Raw genomic sequence first — 27,776 nt, 5'->3', positions numbered from 1 at the left:
TACATAAATTGGATACATAACCAAAAATTAGATCAGTTTTACACGCATAATTATCACATAAACTGAATTGCATCTAAGGTGAGGAGTCAAAATTGGGAATCTGTACCCCATCAAATGTGACATTATATTACACATCCAAATCGTGCATCAAGTCGAAACATCCTGTACCAACTTTAGCAGGCAAGCCGAGACAAATCCTAGCCGAAGGAGTCTCCAAGGTATCAACTTCACCATGGGTTGCTGCATCAGTAAGGAACTTGGAAGCAGTTTCATACGACATTTTGCTAAACGGAGATATCGAATCAATTATACCCCCACTTCTGCTCAATGGCCTATACGCGCCAGTATGTGTCATGTAATCAGCAATTAAGGTTAAGTGTCTCATGTCTACTGTGACTCCATAGTGACCAAAAACTGTGAAGATCTCTGTTATAATGGTTGCTCTGGCAGCTTCAACCCCATAAGTACTAAGCATTGCATAAATGTCATTGGAACTAATGAGATTGACATCTAGCTCATCTTGCATATCCCAAAAAGCGGCAAAATCCACACCAGCAGTCTGAAGAGCAGGACGAGATTCTTTACCTTTTCTAAGCATTGGGATTCCTCCCTTCCCAGAGTCGTCCAAATGAAGCTCCACTACTTTACATTGCTCAATCTTGCCAGCAGTCTTAACATAAACTTTCTTAGCTACCTTCTCCGCAATCTGCATCAACAACCATAATGAGAAAATGAAACATAGTTTTATCCAGGGAACATCTTGTGGATGATAGTGATCCAACTATAATATGCGTACTCCTCAGAGGGATATACTCAAGTTTGGAGGAAATTCCTACAGCGCACACTTCTAATACTTGCACTTTCATTTTAGTGCTCACCTGAAGACACATACTGGAAATGCAAGTATTTGCTTTTCACCTACAGTTATAATATATGCATCCCTAAATATTTATACCCTCTAGATATTAGTAGTTATGAAAAATTATGACAAATTCACATGTTGGTTTGTGTAATTAACATGCTATTTTTAGCCTCTTATACTTGGCACGAGGGTTGTATATTACTAAAACCTTTTAAACTATGGCCATCACTGCATAACTAATGTTAATCACATACAAATGATAAAATAAATGAAGTTTCTCCAATGACAGCGTCGTTAAGTTTCAAACAAAAGAGCAGCTATGCTCAAAAGGCAATCATAAACAATCATAAATAAACCAATTACTAAGACAGAATATTGAAAATTAATGGAAAGAAATCAATTTCAGCATACCTGCGCCAGCAATATGTGTGGTTCATTTGACAACTTAAAATGGACTTCAAAAAATAGTCCATCACAGTCAACATATATTGCTTTGTCATTATCTGATTTTTTTCTTTGATAAGCTTCAGGTTTGTCCTTTTGTTCTTCAGAATCAGGGCCAGAAGAGGTTTTCAGTACATCATTTTCCTCAAATACTTCTCCATCTTCATCTTCATCTCCATCTTCATCTCCATTCTCACGATCAGCTACAGGATTTCCCTCCTCAACTTCTTCTGAGTCATCCTCATACTCAATCTCATCTTGCTGTTTCCTTTTTCGTACTTTTGACGAATGATCTCCCCCTGCTTCATTGCAGTCATTGTCATCATCATCTTCATCATCATCATCATCTTCTTCTATCTGTGCCTGGCTCCCAAAGCCATCTTCATCCATATCAGCTGAACCTTTTGGCTGGGATTCAGATTTGATACCACATATTCTAGAAAGCAAAAGCAAATGACTTTTTATAGCAGCTTCCATCTCACTCATATACTCGTCTAGCAGGGTACTGTGACAGTCTTTTAATGTTATATCAGTGTGAGGAGGATAAAGTACAGGATCATAGAGCTTTATTTTAAGCTTATATATACTGCAGATTTCATGTTTCTCAATTGCAAATGGCACAACACTAACTTCCATGTTTTCTATCAAGTCAGCAACTGTGATCCTCTTCAACATCGCAGCAAGTTGCTCTGCATCATCCCTGGAAATGTCAAATATACTAATCAGTAAAACTTCCAGAAAGAAGGATATCAATAGATATACAGTTGCAACATTATATGCAATAAGTTGTTCAAAAGAAATTAGAGCTAGGTAGGAATGTGACAGAACAAACAGGAATAAAATCTCTATTTCAGCATGGAAAAATGTGAATGTGAAGAGGTCTAAACATGTTAATGCAAGGAAAAGAATTACTTTTCATGCATTTATTTATTACTGAAGCATATAGTTATATTTTAAAACATATCCAACTCCGTCTAAGAGTTTCCACAGGCACAGAAGTTTCCAATCCACTTAGGTTAGTACTTCTGTACTTTGTTCACCTTTTATAACCTTAAGTCTAGCTTTGCTATGGTTATGATTTTACACATCAATACATACCTGTCTCCAACTTTCCACCAATGCATAGTGAACTGTGATTAAAACAGGAGAAACAGGAAAAAAGAACTCACTTAGCTTTGCACTTAAGCAAAGGACACGTCATAGTTGGAGTCCTAATAGATTTTGATGCAGTCATTAATATCTCCTGCAGACGTGGAATTCCTAGTGTCACATTCATTTCACCTCGACCGGCATGATGGAATGTATTCAATCTGAAGTTTCATAATCACAGATACAAAAGGTGCATCAATTAGAAGATTCCTATGAAAAAGTAGATAGTATGAATGTTACTTATAACTAGGCAATAAAACATTTAGATAATGACGCATGTTTTGTCCATTTCAAGCTAAATCTCTAGTACATAGTTTTGAGGCAATGTCAATAGGTCAGAAGCCAGAACAGGTTCAGATAAGAGCTATAATAATACCACTAGGAAAATACATTCATACAAAAGTTTACAAAGATCAAAAACTGAACACAATTTCTAAAGATAATTAAAGAGAAATCTATTGGCAGTCAGCTTATGAAGAACAAAGATGTAATCAAGGAACATTGATCCTACTTGGACATGAGTAGTTGCAGATAACCATTCAAACCTCTATTTTTCTTTCTTCTTTTTTTTTAAAAAAATAAAGTGATATACGATTCTCTCAAGACTCGGACATCCATTCAAAAGCTTCTTGTGATTAAGAAGGTGATAATAATAAGCTAACTTTGAGTTTCAGAATCATGGTTGTCAATAATATTATTTCCAAACATTGAGTTTTACCCTGACAAGAAATCTCAGCTCCAAAACATTAATCCAAGAAGTACTGAAAAAAATCTAGCACTTTATCAGAAGATTCTCTACGAAAATCTAATTTCAGATTAATTTGAGAAAATTTAGTCCAATCAAACTCCTTTGAAGGACATTGGCATATGGCTTGGAGCAGGTTAAAGCAGAGCATCATCAATAATGTACATTCACCCCTCTTCTGCAAGAAAACTGCAGGTCCATTGGGGGATTCAGCATTTCTTTGTACAAATAAAGTATTGTGTTATAGAGCAATTTCATCATATTTACTGTAGCATTGATTGCATGTTCGGAAAACCAAATGCTCATAAAGAGCTAATTTAACCCATATATCTGCTTCATCAACTATCTTGAACTTAAATGCAATATAGAAACTTTTGAATCACATATTAAAAGCTTTTTAATTGCAGATTACAACAAATAATTTCAAACACGTAGCTACTATGAGGAGGAGGAATAAAGAACTCACGTCATCTGTGTAGATGGTTCTCCAACTGACTGAGCTGCAATTATTCCAACAGGCTCCCCGGGTTGTGCAAGACTCATGTAATATTTGTTCTTAACCAATTTTAGAAAGTTCAAACGGTCTTTTGGATGACCTTTATAGAATTCTTTGGCTTCCTTGGCAAGTTGATTTGGTACTTCATTATCTTCATCAATGTACTTGGATAAGGATCCATCATCGATTTGACTTAAAGGATTTGTGCTAACAATCAGCGATTGATTCTGGAAGGGAATCCAAAATTAATGTTAACATGTTGCTAGTCCATCAAAATTAATTACAAATAAATATATAAAAATAACATTTAAATAAATTAAAATATAACATTGTAGGATAAAAACAAAGCCCAACCAATGCTAATGCTTCATATTCATGCATATAGTTCTTCTTGTGAACATCGATTCCATCTTCTCCATAGCGGAACTGAATGACAGAACCATCTGCATCACGAACTGTGTAGTCGTATTGAACGCTGAGGCACTCAAGATTTTTAATCAAGCACCTTTGAAGGTAACCGCTGCGAGACGTTTTGACGGCTGTATCCACTAACCTACATAAACATAATGTACATAAATCAAAAGGCAAACCATTTATAAAAAAGAAATTAATGAGCGGCATGTTCTTTAAAAATAACTGTTCAATCTTGTCATTAATGTCTCCACTAACACCCTCATCAGAGCCCTAAGTTGCAGTCAAGAGAACATGTGCTACACAGTCCATTCTGAAAAACAAGGTCACAAAACATATACAGTGGACTATCTAAATTCTAAACAAATAAAGGAACTTTAGCTCATTTTATCTGTTAACAGTTTACTCGGAACTGCATCTCCTACCCAATGAAAAACTAGATTCCTACTTATATTATATGATCTCTTTGGGGAACAAAAAGGACAACAATCCAGTTAATGTTCAATTTTTTTTTGCAGAAAACATAGGCCTGGAATTTTTCGGTCCCACAGGGAAAGATTCAAAGCCTGCAGGTGACTTTTTCTTAAAAGCAATATGATGAATTTGAGCTACAAAACATACAAAATTAGCTAAGCCTGTTTTCTTCCTGATTAGTGGATTTTCCCTGCTACTTAAGAGTTAAGATGCCTTTAAGAGTTCTAAACTTCCACACGATTGTTTTTTTTTTAAAGGGGGGAGGGAGAGGAATTATTTTAAACTAGTGTTGTACGCCTGAGAAGCAAGGGCTGAACAAATTTACCCTTCACGACCAGCCATGCAGTGGAAATAAAATTCTTGGGGGCGAAGGCCAGTAAGATAACGATCACTGATAAATCCTCCAGCTCGAGCTGAACAGTCCCAAGGGACAAAGCAAGGTAGCGTCTTTCCAGAAACCATTCGAGGCACACGTTTCCCTTCCAACTCTTGTTGACCCAACAGAAGAGAGATTTGTTGGAAGTTAAACTGCCAAAAGTAAAAGAAAATTGAATCAATCAGCATTAATATGACAGCAACATAAACGCAACAAGTGTAGAAACCAGCAGTCTTGGAGAATCTAGGAGAAACTCGCAATTTTAGAAGGATGTAAGGGTCATGTAAATATATAAACAACAATAGCCACACCCATTATCTTTCATTATATGAGATAGCAAAGCCCAAGCACTACAATATTCCAAACATACACACTGGGACAGTGAGATGCCTTCAAGACCTCAAGTTACCAAGTAACACAAAGACTCAAGGGATCCCTGAGTGTATTTTGGTTGGAAATATAACCAGTTATTCTATTAGGTCTACTCTACTTCATATATATACCACAATACCACTATGGGAAATGGGAATGCAAACCTTGTAGCTCCAAATACAATATAAAATCAAATATAGTACTTATGAAGCAATTGCTATGTTAAGCAAACTACATCATTTTCTTGTCCAACAAGTATTCTTCCTTGTTTCACGATACATTATACTTCAGCAATTGTTGACACCTCTAATTTTACAAGGTTGTAACATCCTCATGAACCTTTATTGTGTAATTAATTATATACAAACCATGAACATTAGCTATATGCTGAACCAGTGAACCCATTTGTAGCAGGCAACTACCTATCTTGACTCATTAGACAAATTAAAAAGTTGTAAATTATCCAAGTATAAGGACATTCAATACAGTTTAGACATCTAAAATTTATCGAGGATCTGAGAGTTGCAAGGCAGTGGTAAAACCAAATGCCTTAGTGTGTGACTACGGCACAGTGCAACAGTGTCATTAGCACTAAAAATTTAACTTCTCCAGGCACAAAATCATCACATGCCCCTAGGGTTCAACTTCAAAGCTTCAGTGTGCCTCGAATAAAGTGTAAGGCGTTATACAAAACACATCTCTAGTCCACCAAAAAACATACTATGTGCTGGGTGGGGGGAGATAAGGTAAAGATTAATTAAAACAACAATTATTCTGATTCTAATTTCTATACTTTTTATTAGTGGGATACATATATCAGAGTATAAGCATCTCTTATTCTCATGTTGATATTATTACGATACTGGATAAATAGCATTCATTGTATTAAATTTCAGAATCATTTACAAGCATAGGCTCAGCAAGTACGATGCTGCACCTTTCGCTTGCTCCCTATACCATAGCCTTTGAGATGCTTTGTGCCTCAAATTACATCGGGCTTTTACATTAATATTAAATTACAGAAAGTAGTGGAATACTGGAATATCCAAGCACTAAGAAAATCAAACTGAAATAAAGTCACCAACTTACAGTGCCACCTTTAGCTCCAGAGAGTGTCATGAGAGAAAGACAGTTCTTCCGAAAAGGCTTAATTAGTCCTTCAGGGAATAGCTTAGTGACCGCAGAGCTCAGTGTATTAAGCTTACTTCTCATCAACCCATCAAGAAGCGCTATTGCAGAATCTCCATTACGCCGAACTGCTTTTTCAATTTCGATTTGCATCTCTGAAAATTCTGGACAGAAAGAGGTACACAAAAATGAAATCAGAGAGTATTAGAAACAAAGCAACTAACATTATTAGAGTGTCATAATTACAGAATCAAAATATACTGCATAACAAGCCCCTTACAGCTATTTCATCAACTAAAGGGACGACTTTAAGTCCAGATAAAGGATCAGGTATACATTGAATGTATCAACTAGAAATCTAGGATAAAAGCCCAATAAGATTCAGAACATAGAAGCTCATGGATTATAGTTAAGTACTACTGTGGACTAAAAGTGATGCCAAAGAGGGAACAAAAAAACAAAAAAAAAAAAAAAAAAAAAAAGAAAACCCTTCATGTGATTCTATGTTCAATAACCTGTTCCTCCATACCCATCTTAATGTGTCCTAACAAGTAAAGAGACAGAGGAACAAAGCCAGGAAGATATTTAAAAGAAAGTACAATACATGAAAGCTGTTACAATACTTGGATGCCACATAAACCCAGCAACAGACAAAGTATTTGAGAATTCCATTATATATATATATATATATATATATATATATATATATATATATATATATATATATATATATATATATATATATAGTTGTATTAGTTTAATCTGATAGCTCATATCATACATTCATTAATGGCATGCTGGCAATTATGTGAAAGATTTAGCTAAAAGTGTATTTTGCTGTATATGGGGTACACGTGCCTTTCTCATTACCTTTCTTCCCTTTATTTTTCCTCCATTTATTTTTTTTTGGCCTCCCAAGCTATTGAGCTAATCTCTTTCATACTCTCCTCCATTTTCAATGCTTTATTATACATCAAATTTATTTTATACTTTTACAATCAGATATGAAAATGTTTTTGTAAACTTTAAACGTAAATGCTATAGATGTATCTCCAAAAAAAACTTTGATGTATCTCTAAAATAATTTTGATGTATCTATTGAGCATTGTTGATGTATGTGTCAGATAATTCTATTGTATCTATACGATTCTTCTATATTTATTAGCATCTTGTTTGTTGTGCTCATCTCTGCTTCTTCCCCTCATAAATTGTCTTTAAATTCTATTATATCATGATGCATTTGTTGGCAGAGAAAGAAGAAAAGAGGGGGTGTTGTTTTTCAAATTTAATTAACAAATTTATGAAGATAAGTGAGTTCTAACGAGACTTGAGAAAGAGGTGAGTTTCTGTAATGGGCACGTTAAGGGGTTGTATTGCCGATTTGCCCGTATTTAAAAGATAAAAGGAGGAAAAGACCTTGATGTATATATGATGTTATTTCAATGTATCTACAATACACATTGGATGTATCAGTTTTATATAATCAATGTACCTTTATTTCTCACGCTTCTCACCATAAGCATACTTCTCACCGGATCCTAACTACAAATAGTTCCTCAGTTTTTAGTTGCATCAACTTTGTTTTCATAGACTCCTAGACAAATTTTGGGTAAAGAAGGGTAGAGATAAAAAATAAATGGGGCCCATGTGGTAGGAGAGAGATAGAGAGAACTTATTAGTTATAAAGGAAAGTGATGCAATTAATTTAAAACTATATACTACCTCCGTTTCGTATTAGTTGCAACTTTGGGGTATTATTTGTGAGATATATAATATTCCAAAGTTGCAACTAATACGAAACGGAGGTAGTATATATATATATATATATATATATAGCTCAAAATAAAGTACTCTGTCTTTTTTTTAATGCCAGAGTTGTGAATGCAAGGAGTTTTAGCATGTTTTATTGAGTTAAATCAAAATAAGATGGTAGTGGGGTAGGTAGGAAAGTAGGATAAAAAAAATTAAAAAAAAAAAAAAAAGGGAGCCCAAGATTATAACAGAGATAAACCTGTTTGTTTCTCTCACACAATTAGTGTACTACAAATGCATTGGTTTCTGCGCTGGCCCATTTAAAAATATATTTTGCACTTCATTTGTCATGGAAATGGAGATGATGGACATTAGCAAACGTTTGCTAATGTTTGCAAAATTCATCATCTTCCTCCTCCTATCTTCTTCTTCCTTCTTGTACATTTACTTCTTCCCACCTTTGACTCCGCCAACAAAACCATTTCCGGCGTCTTAAAAGAAAACCCTAATAACAAAGGGAGAAATAAAGGGCATGGTTAACCCTAAAGGGTATGTAAGATTTCCTTCCTCCATTGATTTCGCTTGTTTGATTGTGAAGAGTGAAAAGTCATTATTTCTGCCATTGAACAAGGTTGAAGCAGGAAAGAGAATGTCAAGGGAAAGAGAATGTCAAGGGGAGAGAGAATGGGAAACGGCAGTTAAGTCAGTCATATGTTAGTTACATAAGTACCCCTGTGATGAACAAGAATTGATTATATCTGTTATAAACTTGTATTTACCTAAAAAAAATGTAAGAGAAGGTAGTGGGGTTCTTATTTTATTGAAAAGTAAAGGGATGTGAGAGGGAATGGGAACCATTTCAGGAGTGAGAAAAGATAAAATAAGTGAGAGTGGGGACCATTGGTGGGTAAAGTTAAAATGTAAGGGATTTCCAAAAGAGGAAGTGTGTCATTACAAAAAAACGGCTGAATAAGGCAAGTGTAGCATTTAAAAAAATGGGAGTAGTTGCTATTACAAAATATATGGAAGTTTAAAAACCATCTTCTATGGAATAAGCAGATAATAACACCAATGGGAATGTGGCTGAAACCTCAACATATTGTACTGCTCTAACAAACATCAGAGTGATATGTGATTTGACAATGAAATCAGCTTTATCAAGCTTGCCTTTTCTTTATATAAAAAGGCTCAACAACATGCCTTGCAAATTTTTCAAATAAGTAATGGGAGTATAAAATGGGGATAAGATACAGGGCACAATCTCAAAGAAAACTAATCTCACATTCTAAACCTAATCACGTCATGCTATCATCATCCTAAGATAATAGTCACAAAAATATTTTTGGATGTTTGGACATTGAGTAAAGCTGTCAAATTTCCTGATATAGAACAGATATGATTGGATAGCCTAATATACTCCCACCCACCTTTAATTGTAAGGAGTTGACTGAGATTGTAAGGAAATTTTGTTGAAATAATGTTAGATCTAGGACAGCAATAACTTTTTTTTTTTTTTTTTACCTTTTTGAGCAGGGAGTGTACAAATTAACACAAAGCTACATACTATAGTCAAAAACTTTGCATTGAAGAATTGTTATGTACCTAAACCTTCTTTCTCGCGGCCAATAAATTGCTGGTGAACCTCCTCGCCACAATTATGGCAAATATCAAGCAATTTTTTCCTCAGGATGTCATAAGGTTGTAATAGGAGAATATCATCAACTCCACAGGTAAAACCATGCAACTACAAGACACAAGAAATTTATAAAGATAAGTCAAAATGCAACACGTAAATATGTACACAAATCATTTCGCATTAGGTGAAAATCAGGCTAATAAGAAGGCTGGGTAGCCACCTGCAGGAAGGCTGTCAAAACACGACTCAATACAGAAAGTAAGGTTCCTGCTGCATTAGACCCATACATCTCCTGCACAGTATGAACTAAACCAAACTTCCCAAACTGTTCCTTGTCAATAACCCCTTGAACCAGCTCATTTTTGTAAACAAACACAACATCTTCATCGATGCTGTGGCTGGGGTCCCTTTGAATGCTTATTGCCGAATCCCCAGCAACCATCTTCTTAGAAGTCCGACTTTTCTTCTTTTTCTTTTGAGAACCCTCTTCAACTGTCTTAAGATTTTCATCATTCTTCCTTTTGGATTCATCCCTCCCAAAATATTCTCGAGCAATTTTAGCACGCTTTTTTGCAGTAAATGGTAAAGAACCTCTCGTTACGTGATTCAAGATGGCAGTTATAACCTACACAGGAGCGATTATAGACTGTCAAATTTTATTCAGAAAGTCAGAGAGCTAACTACAGGAAATGCAGAAGACTGATATGTTACTACAGAGAAATCTCATAAGGGAGATTCAAACCTGCTTCCCTGTCCAAAGCATCTGTGGTTTTATTATAGCGGGTGGATGAACCTGTATAACATTTTCTGCATCTACTACAGATATTTTCTTTCCAGATTTGGCATTTAGGGATGATGCACCAGAAGAACACACACCAGACATAGATAGAAGCTCATTAAATTCTTGTAAGGTAAGAAAAGTATCTCTCTTTGTGAGAAGTACAGCACCTACAATGTGATCCTATTCACAAGTATGAAAATATGAGAAAAATAAGATATTGAGGAAAGATTAAGGTAAATTATAATCAATCATATGACCCTCATTTTATATAAGAACCTGAATTAAGGCTCTTTTAGGATCACCACGAGTAGGAACTATATATTGGTTATCAGCATTGACAATGTTGTAAGCTTCAGCCCGAGATATCTCATCTTGTGGAAAGTGAACGTTTATTTCATCACCATCAAAATCGGCATTGAAAGAGCTGCATAAAGTCAGCAGGTAGTGACAAGTATCAGCAGCAAGAACCTTGCAGAATCATATCACAAAGCCATATTGTAGGGGGTAGGAAACATACTCGCAGTTTGCATAATGAAACCGAATAGTTTTCTCTCCAGGCAGGACTCGGACCTTAAGTGCAATTATACTTGGTTTATGAAGCGTCGGCTGAGAAGCATATAAAATATTATAGTGACTAGAAACCAAGAAGGCAAAAATAATCACATAAAATATTATTGTTATTGTTATTCTGAAGAGGCAAGCTCAGTTGACTAATGCCCAACCAACCCCTAAACAGTCAGACACATCCATTGATTATTTCCTTCTTTTTTTACAATAACAATAACAATAACAAGAACAAGAACAACATATAAATAAATAAAAGACATACAAAATTATAATTGGAATATAGAAGAGCAAACACAAGACCTCAAATAGTACAAGACCAAAAAGACAATTCTGGCATAAATCATGACACAGACCCAAAAATCCAAACTACTTCAAGCATAGGCACAAAAACAAGGACAATAAAAATAAAATAAACATATACTTCCTCCGTTCTTTATTACTTGACCAGTATTCCTTTTTAGGAAGTTTCTTTTTACTTGACCTGTTTCCTTTTTTGGCTTATTTTACATTGAAAGTTGACTATTATACCCTTACTAATATAACATTGTTAATGACTAAACACCCTTCATTACTCCTTATTACTAATTACATTACCTAACTACTCCCTCCATATTTATTAACCTACTCACCCACCCAATTTAATTTTTGTCAGCTGTCTAGAAGTTTCAAATAAATCAAAATGAAAATCAATCTCTCTCTCATCAGTGTTCTTGAAAACCAAGAACCCAATTTAATTTTTGTCAGCTGTCTAGAAGTAAATAAATAAAAGCACCCATTTACAATGCAATTCATCAAGGTAATTTCACCACAGAAGATCTAGGCTTTATGAATAAATCAACAAGAATCTCTGACTTATCCCGAATTCAGATGCTATGACCTAGTAGGCAGAACAGATGATTTCCACAAGCAATCCTTTCCCTTCTTTTTCTTTAGCACCAAGGTGGTTCCAGAAATCGGAAGGTTAAAAAATTTTGTTGATTAAATAACAAATTAGTTAACTTCTGAATAGGAGGTCAAAAAATTGTCACAAGACCAAAAAAGATTATCATGTCTGATAATGGAAATGGATTATTCTATGGATGACATCAATACGGAAACATAATTTGAACACAATGAGAGGCTGACAAGTTCAATCATTGATTTCACTTCCACACTAACAAGTTTAGCAATGATTTACAACCAATAATAACACTTCAAAGGTTACTCTAAGCCTAGTGCACATAATTACTATCAGCAAGTCTCCTCATACCATTTATCCTCATTCTTTTCTGAAAGTGTTGGTGCATGTGTGGAAATTCATTGGATAAGGCAGGCCATACCTTACTAGAACAGTCAGTTTCCAAAAATCTATTTGTATATTTCTCTTATACCTTGATTTATTGAAGATGAACTTCTTTGCTTAAACTAAAAGAAACCCTGATTTATCAACATAATGATCATTCGATGTTTTATAAAAGAGTAGAAAACTATCTTGAACCTATGATGAGTGCCTGTAATCCACAAATCTAGTCTCAAGATATAGACACCCTTTTACCTTATAGCTAAGGGTGGGGAGGTCTGTGACAATTCAATTCTAAGGTATATTAATTATCTCTCATTAATCATATGCTAGCTTACAGAATAAGGCACACCCAAAGATGCATCGATTGATATCCACCCAATCAACTTCCCCCTTTGTGCCCTCATCCCAATGGTGGAGGATCTTAAGTTGCACTGGTCACCCAAGCCTAGATATCTTACAAAGCAAGACCATGTTGTGTGTTACACTATGTTATAAACCAATTGCATGATATGGGACTTGAGCCTGACGGGCTAAGCGATAAACCTAAAGGCCAGAAGTACTCTCACATCGGTAACATAAAGGGAAAGACGTTAGTCTTATATAGTTTTAAGGGCTCTACTTAATCCTTCCTCCTAAACTAGCATTGGCATTGAGAAACCACACATACTTCCATAATGGATTTGCTATTTCACTGTCAACACTGACATGATTAATAAAGAGAAGAAAATGCCCCCAAAAATTAATCCCATGTACGAATATACCAATTATATTTTCTTAAAAGAAAGCAGAAGAAAAGAAGAATAAAAGCAAAACCCACATAGCTTCTCCTTTATGCAAATGGCAAGCAACTTTAATTCTTCTTAAGTTCTGGGAAGTCAAAGTAAGCAAAATACAAAACAAAAGAGAAAATCTATATCCTAATATTCACCCCTTTGCAACACATTAATTTATCTTCTCAGGTTCCTCATTTTGCAGTCACTTCCCAGAACCACAATACCGTTGAAACAACCAAAAGTGATAATCCAATTTTAACAGCAAAATAATTAAGTTGATTCATGAATTTTTTATTTTAGACAAGTACCAGCAACTCGAAGGGAACTACAAGCATTGAATTATAAGGACTTACATATGCTCACATAGGCACATACACAAGAGGATTAAGTTTAACATAAGTTAAATACATGTACACATAAATGTACACATCATCATATTCTTCCCACAAACAGATCAACAGTAGATCCACTGCCACATTCCATTTTTCAAACAACTGTTGTTTCCTCATACCTGTCGATTCACCAGAACTACGTCCCCGTTGCGTAAGTGACGGTGTACAACCTTCCCTTCGTAATCATTACAGAAAGACTTCCCAGGTTGGGTTGTGACTCCTCTTGAAGAAGGTAATTTTCTTGCAAAAGCAATACGAGATTTCCTGATAGGTGGTAGTTTTGATGTTACTTTATCAACATAGTGTGTGGCCCCAGGATGAATATCAGGTCCATTAACAATTGCTTCTCTTAAGCTTGTCACATTCCATGGAGTCACTCTCTGTGTAGACAACATTAATCGAACAACTTTAATATCCAATAATAGCACTTAGCATGATCAACAGAAAGTAAGAAGAGGGGGAAGGGGAGGCATTCTTCAGGTCACGAAATTACATCCAATTGTAATCACTTAATGACTTATTAGACCAAGTTCAATTCATTGTTCATGTAGCCTAATCAGTAAGGAAAAAAAAAAAAGATAAGAAAAAATTAGATTGCTAAATAAAAATAAATAAATAAATAATTCCAGAGTTCTAGCATACATAAATAAACCAGGTTCAAAGTAATTGCAGCTGGATAGAGGCTTATAGCATACAACCAAAGAAAATATAGCCACATATGAAATAAAAACATAGATAGAATGAAAGGTTCATTCTACAGAGACCTATCCTAGTACACCAAAACATGGGATCTCAACAAAGAGAATATTTCTCTTTCCAAACGAAATATAATTAAAAAAAATGTACAATAAATGTTTAGTTTGCCAATAATATTTGTAGAAACAAACTTTTGTCAAAATTAAGACAGCTTGATGCTCACCGTCAAAGGATACTATCTTCAACAATGTCATAAAGAGAAAGCAACACAATTTATGTATTGTATGCAATGTCTAAGTACATCCATGGAAATCTAGAATCTATTTGAGAACAATGACGAACTAACGAAAAGTGTCAAATTAGTCCTAGAGTCAACAATGCAACAAGGGAGCTTGCTCTTGGCCATAAGATGCTACGCAAAAATTGCATTAGATCTTCCCATCACAAAATTAAATTAATGAAGATTTGGCTACTTAAGGTAAGAAATGGAATACATCACAAGATGAACAGTAAAGGCAAAAAGAATGGGAAAAGTGATGTGAACATATTATATACTTTGTATATTCAAGTGAAAACCAAAGTTGGCTCTCATATGTTCACATAGTAATAGTATACATTGAGAAATATCTAACAAGGCCCCACTAAACTTCTTTTAACTTGCGTAAACATCACAACAGATTGTCACATGATGGTGCGTCAATAGTGTATATAACTAAATACCCAATTGTTACAATTATAAAAGAACAGAGGGAGTATATAAGTATTTTAGTAGGCATAACGCACAAGTGAGGATTATCCAAGAAATGTTTTGGGAACTATTTCAGAAAAATCTATATTGAATAACAGTCCAATTGATGGTTTTTCCTCATTTGAAGTACTTGTTCTCTTAGGTGAAAAATTATTTCCATTTATTCCTGAACTTCTTACTAGGAATTATCAGAATGAGTGTAATACATGGTCGGGGAGGATACCTGCAAGTGACTATCCATAATAATCTTCTTTGAATAGTAAAACGGATGTATAAAGTAAAAAAAACATACTTCATTTCTTATTACATGCAACAAGCTGACTTTATAATACACTTATTAAAAGTCAACTTGTCACATGTATAGAGTGAGAGAGAGAATATGACAAGTCTGGAAACCATTTGCCCCCAGACCCCAGCCAATAGAAAATATCACTAGGCCAATTATAAGTTTGAAGGAAAAGACCAAGATGTTCAAGATAACATGAAACAGCATGATGATAATTGATAAGATCAAATCTCACCTCAGGGTAGGTCAACTTCAATGCAAAAACCGGGGGAATGCCAATTTCATTGACTGCTAGATATGGATCAGGTGATATAACAGAACGACAAGCAAAATTAACTCGTTTCCCCATCATCTTCTGCCGGAACAAACCCTCCTTTTTTTCCAGAGATTGACATATCCCAGAAGCCAATTCTCTTTGTCCAGGACCTGTTATTTAGACCAAAATGGGCATACATTCAGCTCCTGTCAGAATAGCCTGGTTGGAATGAAATATTTTGCTGCATTCTTATTTCTAACATGAACAAGATGCATTCACACATGCTCTAGCAAAACACTACACAGCTTTTTTTTACAAGGAACAAAAACATTAACAGCTAGGAGAGCTGAGAAAATTTTGTGTCTATTCAGTTATGCATCACAAAAATTCCAAGATAATGCCACATACCCATACAGAAATAATAAAAATGCTCTATCAAACAATAACTCATGACCAGAGGACCAACTCCAACTCTGCCATTTCATTCCAAACACTATATTAAAATGGTCAAGAATGATGATATCCAGTGAAAATTCTTTCCATATGCCTCCTAAACCTATCATAAATTCATAACCAACAGGCAGATCCAACTATATAAGTAGAAATTTATCTTAATGCTCATAATCTCAACAATATGCTTGAAAGATAAAAAAGCCAATTAAAAAAGGAAAACATAATTCATTATATTATCACACAAAGAAAGTTATAGAGGCCATTTTATTCTTTTTGGAGGGCTATTAGAGTTAGGGCCCCTAATCGCACCATAAAATTGTCCATTTTGCTCCCTTCAGAGTAGCATAGCCTCCATATTCTGTGATAGCTGCTTGTAATTTACACCTTTCGTCCTTAAATAAACTTCTCACTTTCTATTTATGATTGTCTAAATTTAAATAAACTCTGCCTTTCTAGATTAAAAGACCAAAATGATTGTGCTGAAACACATGTTCAAACAAGCATATCATGAGTTCACACTACTTTTTAGGTCAAAGGAATGCTTAATAATAAACAGAGAAACATCAGGTCCCTGTAATCCTGTGACTTGTTAATTTTCAGAAAATAGATTTTAAAGTATGTCTCTTGGCAAAGGCAATTGAGAGGTGGACTGAGGGAGGGAGACTAATCAGAGTATATGTGCATGTTTGTGTGAGTGACATTTCAAATTAAGCACAAAGTTCTTATGGATTTACTACCTGGCCAAAATGGCTTAAATTGAAGTATTGGACCCAAAAGGAAAGTTAATAAGTTGACCAAAACTTTGTATTAGATTGGATTACATTTGATATATCAATATTGATAAGGAAAAATTGTTAAAAACAATCTTTTAAAGCAACCACTTTGTTGGAAACAACTATTTTGATGGATGAAACTAAAGATGGGGTTAATGCCAAGTTGGAACAATGGAGGCAAAAATTGGAATCTAGAGGGTTTAAGTTAAGTCGAAGTAAGACTGAATGTATGCCGATTTGGTACTCATAGGGGGACAAGCAATGATGTGGTGAGTTTGGATGGAAAAGACTTGACCATAAGTGAATGTTTTAAATATCTTGGGACTTGACCATAAGTGAATGTTTTAAATATCTTGGGTCGATTATCCAGAAAAATGGGGACATTATCAAGACGTGGCCCACGGGACTAAGTCAAGGTGGCTAAGGTGGCTTAAATGGAGAGCGGCCACAGGAGTGCTATGTGACCGAAGCATTCCCTTACAGTTGAAGAGAAAATTCTAAAGAACTGTCATAAGACCATCTCCAATGGTGAGACTCAAGTGAGTGTTTTAAGGAGAGAGAGAGTATTTTTTGCAATGTATACCAATAAGTTGGTATCTAAACTTAGCAACTGTTGCTAAGTTTAAATACTCAACTTTGAGTCTCATTTGACAAAAAGTGTGGGCCCCTGTCAATATTCTAATATAATTTGTAATTTATTTAAGTTTTACTTTTTTTTTTTTAATTATTTTTTAATCTTATAATAATTGATGGGTTATAAATTGAAAGTGACATTTGTATATTTTAGAGAGTCTCACCGTTGAGAAATTAGACTTCACATGAGTTGCTAAATTGAGAATTGAATATGGTATCACCATTGAAGGTAAAAAACAACTCATTATGTATTTCAATACTCAAACTTGAGTCTCACCATTGGAGATGGTCTAAGACTAGTACTGTCAAATTTCAAACCGAAACCGTTTAACTGCCGAATCCAACCGACACAAATGAGAACCGAACCGATTAAAAACCGTTTCTTTGAACCGAAAACTGACCCAAACCGCATTTTAGTAAACCCGAAACCGAACCGATCCGAGTAATGTTAAACCATTTAAGAACCAAACATGTTAACGAACTAAACCAAATCTAAACCAATCTGAAAGAAAACCGAACCGAACCGTATCTAACCCGAAACCGTTTGAACTGACATAAAAATCGTTTACACCGAATTGTTAGCAAACTACTACCCATTTGTACCGAACCGTTTAAATCCGAATTGATTGTAAACCGAACCGCTTATAAACCAAACCGTTTATGAACCAAACCGCTTATAATTCGAACCATTTTTACAAACTTTTTTTTGTATGTAAAAATATTTTTTTGGTACACTTTTTTACGTAATTATATGGATTAAGTATTAGAAATCTTAGAATATATTTAGCATATATTCCATACTTATTAATTTTCCTTGAGACCCTATACTTATCACATTAATTGTATACTTAGAAATAGCACTTCGTTAGCTAATCCGCAAGTATTGTATTATCAAAACAAGGAATATATACGTGAATTACAAACGACTCGATAAACAATCGATTTTTTGAAACCGAAAACCGACCTGAATCGTAATTTAGTAAACTTGAATGGAACCGATCCGAATAACGTTAAACCGGAGAAGAACCGAACCCGTTATAAATTAAACCAAAAAAGAATCGAACTATTTATAAACTGAACCGAAAAAGAACCGAACCAGTTATAAACCGAACCAAAAAAGAACCAAACTTTTTCTTACCCAAAACCGTTTCCAACCCGAAACTATTTGAACCGCGATAAAAACCGTTTACACCGAACTGTTAACAAACCGCAACCCGTCTGCACCAAACCATTTACTACCCATAATGTTTACAACCCAAACCGAATTAAAACCGCTCAAGAATAAAACCGAAACCGAATCGAACCGATAACTATTTAAACCGAACTGAAACCGACCCGCGAGGCACTTAAACCGATTTCAAACCGAACCCGAATTAATATCGAACCGATTTCAAACCGAACCGAACCCGAGCTGTCAAACCGTTTAAAAGTGCTATCTAAGACCAATGTTGGGCTTCTAAGAAGGAGACATTTAGTAATGCACGGGTGCGGCAGTCTTTGGCCTTTTTTGTACCGGGGACGTATCGGGTACGAGTACGCATCCAGTACTCGTACCCGATACGTCCCCGGTACGGCTTAGATACGTCCCCAAGGCGTCCCCTTAGTTTTAGGTACGGCGTGGCTTTTTGGATACGACTGATGGTAGTTTTGGGGACGTTTGGTCATTGACGTCCCCACAGCAAATCAAGCCCAGCCCATTAAAAAAAAAAAAAAAAAACCCTATAAACTTACCTGGTTAACGATTAAACTGAACCCTAATATTGGAGGAGAATAGAAGGAAGCACATCAGCCGACACCGGTGACCGGAGACCACCTGCGACCCACTCCGATACTGGAGACCGGCGAAGCTTCCTTCCCATTTAGCTGAAAGTTCTACCTTCTACTTGTACCTCTACTGTTCATGAGTTTTTTTTTTACTTCTCAGTTCTCACTTTCCTGTCATCGATTCTTGAGCTGTAAAGTCCTTTTTTTTTTGTTTTATTTTTTTGTTTTTAGTTTAATTTTTTCTTTTATTGGTTATGTGATTAATTTTGTTAATCAGTTTTTTTTCTTCCCTTTTTTAAGTTTTAAATTTGCCCCTGTAGCAGTCTGTAGATTGTAGGTTCTAAGCTGGTGATTTCGTGTTTGGTTTTGTTTTAATTTTAATTTGTGTTGTATGGTTAATTATTTTTATTTTTGAAACATTTTATGGATTTGTCTATATTTAGCTAAAAAAATTTTGCCGTATCTATGCCGTACCCGTTTTTTGAAATTTTGATTTTGTCGTATCCTGTCCCCGTACCCGTTTTTGTCCCCGTATCCGTTTCCGTTCAACATAGGAGATATTAAAAAGATGGAGGTTACAGAATGGCATATGTTAAGGTGGATGTGTGGGAACACTCTAAGAGATAAAATCAGAAATGAGGTTTAGCCGCAAGAAAGTAGGTGTGTGGCACACAAACTAAGGGAAAATCGGTGCGAAGAGTGGAAGGGTGGGACCATAAAGGGATTAAACGAGGGACAGGAAGACCAAAAAATGAGTTGGTTGGAAGGAGTTAGGAAGAATATGAAGTATATGGACTTGTATGGGAATGAGGTATTGGATCATAAGGGATGGAGGAGGAAGATTTTTGTGGACGACCACACGAAATAATCATATTTGGCTCTTGTGGCCGAACTCATTTATGGGATTAAGGCTTTGATTGATTGACCGACTATTTTTGTCAAAGACAACGTAAATCTACTTTTCAGCATTTTCGACGTTGACCATAATGTGCTTGTCACATGATCTCTTATTATCCTAAATGTACCCATTTTCCCTCTAGATCACTCGCATAAAACTCTTGTTCTTTAACTCCCTCAATTTAGAGACAAAAATTAGTGTTCGTCATTCGCTTTGCAACTCATAGCTAAATTACAAGCTCCATTAATGAAGACTTCCCAAATACTGTAAGAATTTATTGATGCAAGTCATACAAACTTTCCTATAGGGTTTTTTTTTAATTTTGTACGTTTTCTACCATGGTTAAAAACAAAGGGTGGAGGAAACTTGCATCATCATCTAGGAGGTTCAGAAGCACATTTGATACCCTTCAAATAAACCATGGCTACTACATAATTGATAAACCGCTCGTCAATAAATCGATTTGAAAATATTTAAGGAAAAAACCCCAATTTTCAATAATACCTAATTTTCAAAATAATTTCTATACATTAAAGGAGAAGCACAAAACCTGTTCAAATTGAGGAATTACTTGGTTGAAAACTTTAAATTGTAGAAACAATTAGTTTTTGGGAGTAATTAACCCTCGAAACTTTGTTTTGGACAAAGGATGAAATTGAGGAAATGAGAGAGCACGATTTTTTAAGTAGGAATTTGGAGGTGAAAGGGGTGCAGTTAGCAAAAGTAAGGGTCACATGACAAGCACACTATGGTCAATGCCAGAAATCAAAGGGTCAACGCCGGAAAGTATGTTTAGGTTGTCTTTGACAAATAATGTAATCTGAACAAAAAATTAAATAAAATAAAATTATAAGGTTGTTTTTGATAAAGTGGTCACTTTCAAAGGTTGTTTCGACAATTTTTCCTATTAATAATAATGATAATACAATAAATTGCATTAGGACTACTTTAAAACGGTTTTTCTACTCAGAAACGAAATGTTCCAAGAAGAATTAGTAGCAGCGGGTTTGTGTCCAAAATATAATATTCAGATAATATTAAGACTTTGAAAAGTCTATAAGAATTTGGAATCCATCCAATATACACACTTATGATTAGTGGAGCATGGAATCACAAAGATACACATTACTTTGGTACACACCAAGGGGAAAATGCATATGTTACATTTTATCCTAACACCAGTGCTCATCCTTACTGGTTAGCTTATAACACTTCTTCATTCCGTCCCTCTAATTACACTGCTTCATTTGTTGTTCCTTATGTTCCATATGATATACTTTCAGTTTTGATTTTCTTATCTATTCTATCTTATGATTCTTTTTTTTTCTCTCGTGACCAATGTATAAAAAGGCTCAAGGCGCACCAAGGCGTTTTGGAGTACCTTGCGCCTAAGGCGCGCCTTGGTGCGCCTCATTGAAGTGAGGCGCATATAATAAGAAACAAAAAAAATCTGGAAAAAAACTCATTATGCGCCTCAGGCTACGCCTTGGTGCGCCTAGGTGCCTCGGCGCACCTTAGCTGCGCCTCATTGAAGTCGCCTCGCCTAGACCATAAAAAGCGCATGACCTCTAACGCCTTGCGCCTCGCTCACATCTGAGCTTAGGTTAGTAGCCATGCGAGGCATAAAGTGGCAATGACAAGACAAGTTTTTGCATTTTTATTTAATGAACCAGGTTTTTTTTTCCAATTTGAGGAATACCTACTATATTATCAATATTTATTGATTAAACTATACAAAAATATATCATTTGCTGAATCCACTTTTTAAGGGAAAATTCAAAAGCGCTATTTGAATTACTTGTACCAGATGATACCAAAAATGTTTATGATTTAGGATTCACACTCTTTAATAGTGTTAACAAAATTTTCACAAATAATGCCTCATGTACGTAATGGCACTGGCACGCCTCAGGATATGCACCTGGGTATGCCTTGCATGTCTTGTAATGAAGTTTATAAATTAGATTTTTTTTTATAATAATATCACAGTAGAAACTAGAAAAGGTTGTAAGACTTCAGTTTTGCGGAACAGCAAAAAGCAGCTCAAGTACTTCTGATAAAGGGTTATAAGTTTATAACAAACAACTGCAATTAAACATATAATTAAGGTCCTCTCCATTAGATTAGATTGTTAATTAAGCAAAAAGACCTTATCGATATATATGAATTCCCAAAAACATTAGATTATTAATTGGCCATTGACGTAATAATAGCTTTTATTACAATTCCAAAAATAACATGACTAACAAGTCCTTGGTTAGACAAACATTAATTAGCAGAGGACCATGGACTGCAGCTTGTATGGTAAAGTACGACACAAGGTATATCACATTGTTTCAACATGCATGACAGCATGAGTCATATATTATACATAGAAAGGTGAATAAACAAAAATACAGACTCACCTGCTGCACTCTTGCTATTGAAAAGAACATTTACAGATTGTTGAAGATTCATCCACCTACTAAGAATAAAGTTATGTTCAGCATGCTGCTCATAAGCATTTGCCAAGGATATATTAGACTCCAAAACCTTGCTCAATAAAACTGTCTGAGGATGCTCCATCACCTAAAAAAACAATTACTCTTTATTGATGTGCATGCATAAAAGCCAGGGTAAAATATTTACATTGATGAACAACCGGTGCAATTGGTTAAGAATCAATGAAACTGCCCCAGATTAGATGATTGCAAGGGATAATACAGCTGAAACTTACTAATTCCCCTCCCTTAGAGGGTGGACGAAACTTCAATGGAGGTACTAGAAGAGTTTTTAAGAAAAACATCATAAAAGCAGCTTTCTTCTCGGATGTAAATTCTTGATGTTGCTGAATATCACAAACAAACGAGCAAAATCGAGCCTCATTTTCCCAAAGACGCTCTAATATTCCTCTAACCTGCAATTATTGGAGGAAATTTCAGTCTTTCTAAGTATACAAGTAACTATCGCATCAAAAGAATAAAAATGGAAAAGATTTTAGATAAATGAGATCAAAGGTAATGATTAATGATATGAACAAGGAAGATAACATACTTCTGTTGGTAAAAGAGATCGTGACTTTTTCCACTTCATAAATTCTAGCTGCAGGTCATCTTTTTTTTTCCTTTGCTTATGCAATGCTAATTTTCCATCATCATGATCCTCAGCATTTTCTACCTCAGACAAAGCATTATCATCATCTCCTTCAGCCAAAGGTCCATCCAACCTATGCCCTTTGATGATATTTGCTTTTATGTTGCTATCATTTAAGCCACCCTTTAAATAAGAAAGTGAAAATACATATCAAGAGAAATCAAATAGATCAAATTAATAATCTCATTATATTATCAGATTTTTGTGAAAAAGTTAATGCATCCATGATGAAGCTACAAGAATAAACTTTCCTCATTAAAAGTACTAACATAGATTTTGTCCTGTTAACATTTCCATGGTGTTAACAGCAATATGACAATCCCGCATCTTAAGCATTAAAGCTAAATAGGATAGCAGCAGTTCACAATTGCACAAAAGAGAGGAGGGGGGTATTGGTTATTGAGCAGAAGACTTCCTTTGCTAACACAACAAACACCCCTTCCCACCCTGACTGTTCATCATTTTTCTTCAATGTTTGCTTAACCAGACTTATAATTATGGTACAAACTAATACATTACAATTGGTTACTTTGCCATTTTAATATAAATTGGTAAAACCTACCATGATCTATTATTAGTTATATAATGATAAGACCTCAAATGTGTCAATATAATGCTGAAACACATAGTTAATTTTTTTAAAAGGTAAATTTTTGGTGATATACTCTAATAATTAATGTTCAGTTTTTTAAATCCGATGAACTAAACAGTAATTTAAAAGCAAAAGAACCACAAAAAAAAATGTGGTTTACAATCAGGGGTGTAAATGAATTGATACTTGCATAAAATATTTGCGAACAAGCTCAGGATCGACTGTTAAGTTAACAAACAAGCCTAAATAAAAAATTTAAGCTCATCAATTTAATGAACAAAACTCAAACAACATTATGTTCGACTCGATAATGTTTGTCAACAGCTTGATTAAGTTCATTTATAAGCATGTTCATGGCTTCACACCCAATTATAACTCGGTCAAAGGTCGTTCAAGCTTGAAAAAATCTCTATTAAAACTACTTTAGTATATATATTACTAAATTTATTACTCGTATATATATGTAAAAATAACAAATTATCAACATATATAGGCATGAAAACACCACCATTTTCTATAGATAGTCAGAAAGAATAAAAATATCTTTTACTTACCTCCGTTTTTTTTTTTTTTTTTTTTTTTTTTTTGTTAACACATAGTCTTTTTTAGGATGTTTATGTAGTTGACACATTTCCTCTTTAGGTAAGTTTTATACCTTGCATTTACTAGTGTACCCCATTCGCTTTATCATTATCTCTCATTCTCTCTCATCTCCTTAATATGTATGCCGAAATTGAACGTGTCAACTAAATAGAAACGAAAGAAGTATTAATCTGAGTGGATGCACTAAAGTTAAAAAAAACTTAACGACAATTAGGGATAGTTTATTACTTTATTTAATCCGTCTCAATTTACGCTTGTTCAAGCTAGAGCTACCAAGCACATTCGTGAACAAAGCTCGACTAAGCTAAACTTTGAACAAGCCAAACTTGAACAAGATATTTAAAAGCTGGTTCAAGCTCCAGATAGCTCAAAAACTTATAATTTTTATCAATCTTAGCTCGAACAAACACACTACTTGGCTCGCATTTACATCCGTTTTTACAATGTAAAATAGGCAAATGGTTACAAGAAAACAATTTCAATAAGAAACCAAAAGTCCACAAGGACTTTACTCAATCTACATGCTCTCAAAATACAAGATAGGACACAATGCACCCAAATATGTTCAAACATTCAATAGCTTCTCGAAGTAATTAGTTATTACTAACTAAGATTATTCTTTATGTTTTCCAGCATAAAAATGAAAATGGTGTCGAACACAACATGACCTTCTATTTCTCCATGGTGAATGTGTACATGGCATAGAAAACATCCGGGAATTGGTGCCAAATTGTGAAAGTAATTGTTTGCGATTGTACCCATTAATAAATTCAAACACATGCATAATCTATATTATAGAAATTATTAGGCAAAATAAGAAGAAACAACTAGAAAAGAATGTAATTGATAAGTGACAATTATGTCACTTTTAGGGGTATATTTAGGATAGTATTTTGGTTTATTTTCCAATTATTTTTCTCGTTTTGACCTTGATTTCTCTTACTTCCATCATTTGTCTTTTAATTATAGTATTTTTGCAGCTTTATCTGGTTTATATCCTGATTCTCACAGTAATAGTAATAAAAAAGAGACATGGAAATCCTAAAGGATGGAAATCAGTCTGAAATTGGATCAACTCGATGCAAAACTGTTACTTAATAACCCTTCTCATTTTATTTTAGCAAGTGGACTTATGGAGACCGAAAGACTTGTAGACTAACAACGGAGCACATTCCATACCACAAGTGACAAGTCACCTCACTAGTCACTAGTATAGGAGTTCTAATAAAGAGGATTGTTATATAAGTGCAAAAAGTTAATTGCTCAAAAGAACAGACAATATTCTCAGAAATTATGGTAGTGGCAAGGGCAAATTAGCATTTCAAACACCAAGTAGCTTCTATACAAAACAATTAGTAAGACTACCATAGCGATAAAAAAGCAGTTTAAGGACATAAATTAATTTACCATGTGAAACCAACCAAACGTAGGCTTAGTAATGGGAGGATTCTTGGCCCCACAACGATTACATTTGGGACTTCGTTTCTTCAATACACTTTTCAAGACTGAAAGTGCTTCGGTAAGCTGAAAAGAGGTCAAGTTACGATGCTTAAGGCCCTCAAAAATCCCACCAAGGCTTTTATAGCTATCATCAGGATACCCATTTGAATTAGAATCTAGCTCTCTAGCCCCAACAATATCACCCTTTGTTATAAGGTTCAATTTACAGATGCACATCTCAACCTGTAGTTTAAAAAACGAAATCATAAAATTAGATGACCATGAAACTCTAAGGAAAGAAAAACATTTTAATTAATTTGTCAAGGCAAGATTTGCACAATTATTACCTCCTCTGGAGATGCCTTAAAATGGTAGCAAGCCAAACAGGTATTCTGCAGTATTCTGTAGAGCATATCGAACAATAAAGGGTGATAAACCAATGACACGAGATCTATATGACCACAATGTCCGGGGCAATAGAAGGCACGATGACCACAAGTTTTGCAGCTGCACAGAAATGCAAATTATTAATATGCTAGCAATCTGAACAAAATAACGAAATATAATCAGCATGAAGACAATTAAGATAAACTCAAGTGTAAAGCATCTCCTTCCCTCCTCTCCTACACAATCGAAGTTATCCCTTAATCATGTCCAATAAAAATTTACTTACTGGTAAAAAAGAGTTCAATAAATCTAATACAGGGGTTTTAGGTGCCGCAGCACAGGCACGCACTCGCGCGCTCGCACACACACACGCAACACACAAACACACACAGAAGACAGAAAAAACAAGGATTATTACAAGCCAAATCTTTCCGTTGAGAAAGATTTTTTGGATCACGATTCTACAGTTCTTAGAGCAGTATCGCACCAACCATTATTGCTGATTAAACAAACTTCAGAAATATTTATATCTCACACTCTTATTGTTCATTTTAAAATTAATGGAATTCCCATTTTCTTTTACAATGTGAAGCACAAAAAATTGACAATTAGTTAGCATCCCATATCCACAATGTCCCAAAACACAGGCAATCAAGGACAACACATAGTGCAAAGTCCTACCTCCGCAACGATTACACGTTTTCTACTCACATTATATGTCAAATCATTGCAAAAAATTTGAAACGGAGGTAGTATAAGATAAGCCATTCTTTCAACACGTTTATTCTATAACATAACACTCCCCAATTCCCTTCCATTACAACATTTTCTTCCCAAAAACCATGTACAGATAATTTGAATATAAACTAAATAAAAACTGTCCAGCATCAATTCCATAATCCGAATTCGTAACTCACCAACATACATTTGTCTATAGATACAACAAATACATGTAAATTTTTTTAATACCAAAAAAATAAAATAAGCCAAATTAGATAAAAATAAAAACAATAAGGTTTGTAAAATTAAAAGAACATACAGACTATGATCATCCGATGGACCAAAAGCAGGATCACACAGACCACCCGGCTCGGGCCGACCAACCATATTCAATATATTACGGTTCGTAATTTTGACTACGCTAAGCTTCCGTATCTCTTCATCCGTCATAACACCGAAATGCACCGCTGCCACCGTCTCCGACGCTGACTACAAAACAAAAACCGCAATTCAACAAAATTAGCATAAAAAATACAAATACTATCCGAGTATTTCAAACACACAAAACATAATCAGCAAACTTGAAGAATGAAGTGTAATGAATACCTCGGAAGTTTGATTCATATTGTAAAGTTTAAATTGGGGTTTGATTGAGGGAAAAAGAGGGAGGGAGGTGGTGGAAGTGGTGGTGGAAGAGGTAGTGGGAGAAGGGAGAAAGTGAGGAAGGGAGGAAGAGAGAAGGCGGGGTTTTAGGC

At 34.9% G+C, this 27,776-nt stretch overlaps 1 protein-coding gene across 1 annotated transcript; it reads right to left on the bottom strand.

The window, feature by feature from the left end:
* LOC145593493 (DNA-directed RNA polymerase I subunit 1-like) lies at positions 1 to 27,776 on the bottom strand. The gene is made up of 21 exons (XM_081649743.1): positions 27,628 to 27,776; positions 27,341 to 27,510; positions 26,262 to 26,421; positions 25,882 to 26,157; positions 23,181 to 23,402; positions 22,864 to 23,043; positions 22,553 to 22,715; positions 15,606 to 15,796; positions 13,760 to 14,020; positions 11,144 to 11,232; positions 10,903 to 11,050; positions 10,588 to 10,806; positions 10,066 to 10,470; positions 9,812 to 9,953; positions 6,419 to 6,621; positions 4,907 to 5,109; positions 4,051 to 4,249; positions 3,667 to 3,923; positions 2,476 to 2,616; positions 1,274 to 2,006; positions 1 to 706 (listed from the first exon to the last, which is right to left on the bottom strand). The coding sequence occupies exons 1-21, from the start codon at positions 27,643 to 27,645 to the stop codon at positions 128 to 130; spliced, it is 4,959 nt and encodes a 1,652-aa protein (XP_081505869.1). The 5' UTR covers positions 27,646 to 27,776; the 3' UTR covers positions 1 to 127.

Source organism: Chenopodium album, chromosome 19 (assembly GCF_948465745.1).
Source record: "Chenopodium album chromosome 19, dcCheAlbu1.1, whole genome shotgun sequence".
Lineage (NCBI taxonomy): Eukaryota > Viridiplantae > Streptophyta > Magnoliopsida > Caryophyllales > Amaranthaceae > Chenopodium > Chenopodium album.
This window is presented reverse-complemented; position numbering and strand designations above follow the sequence as displayed.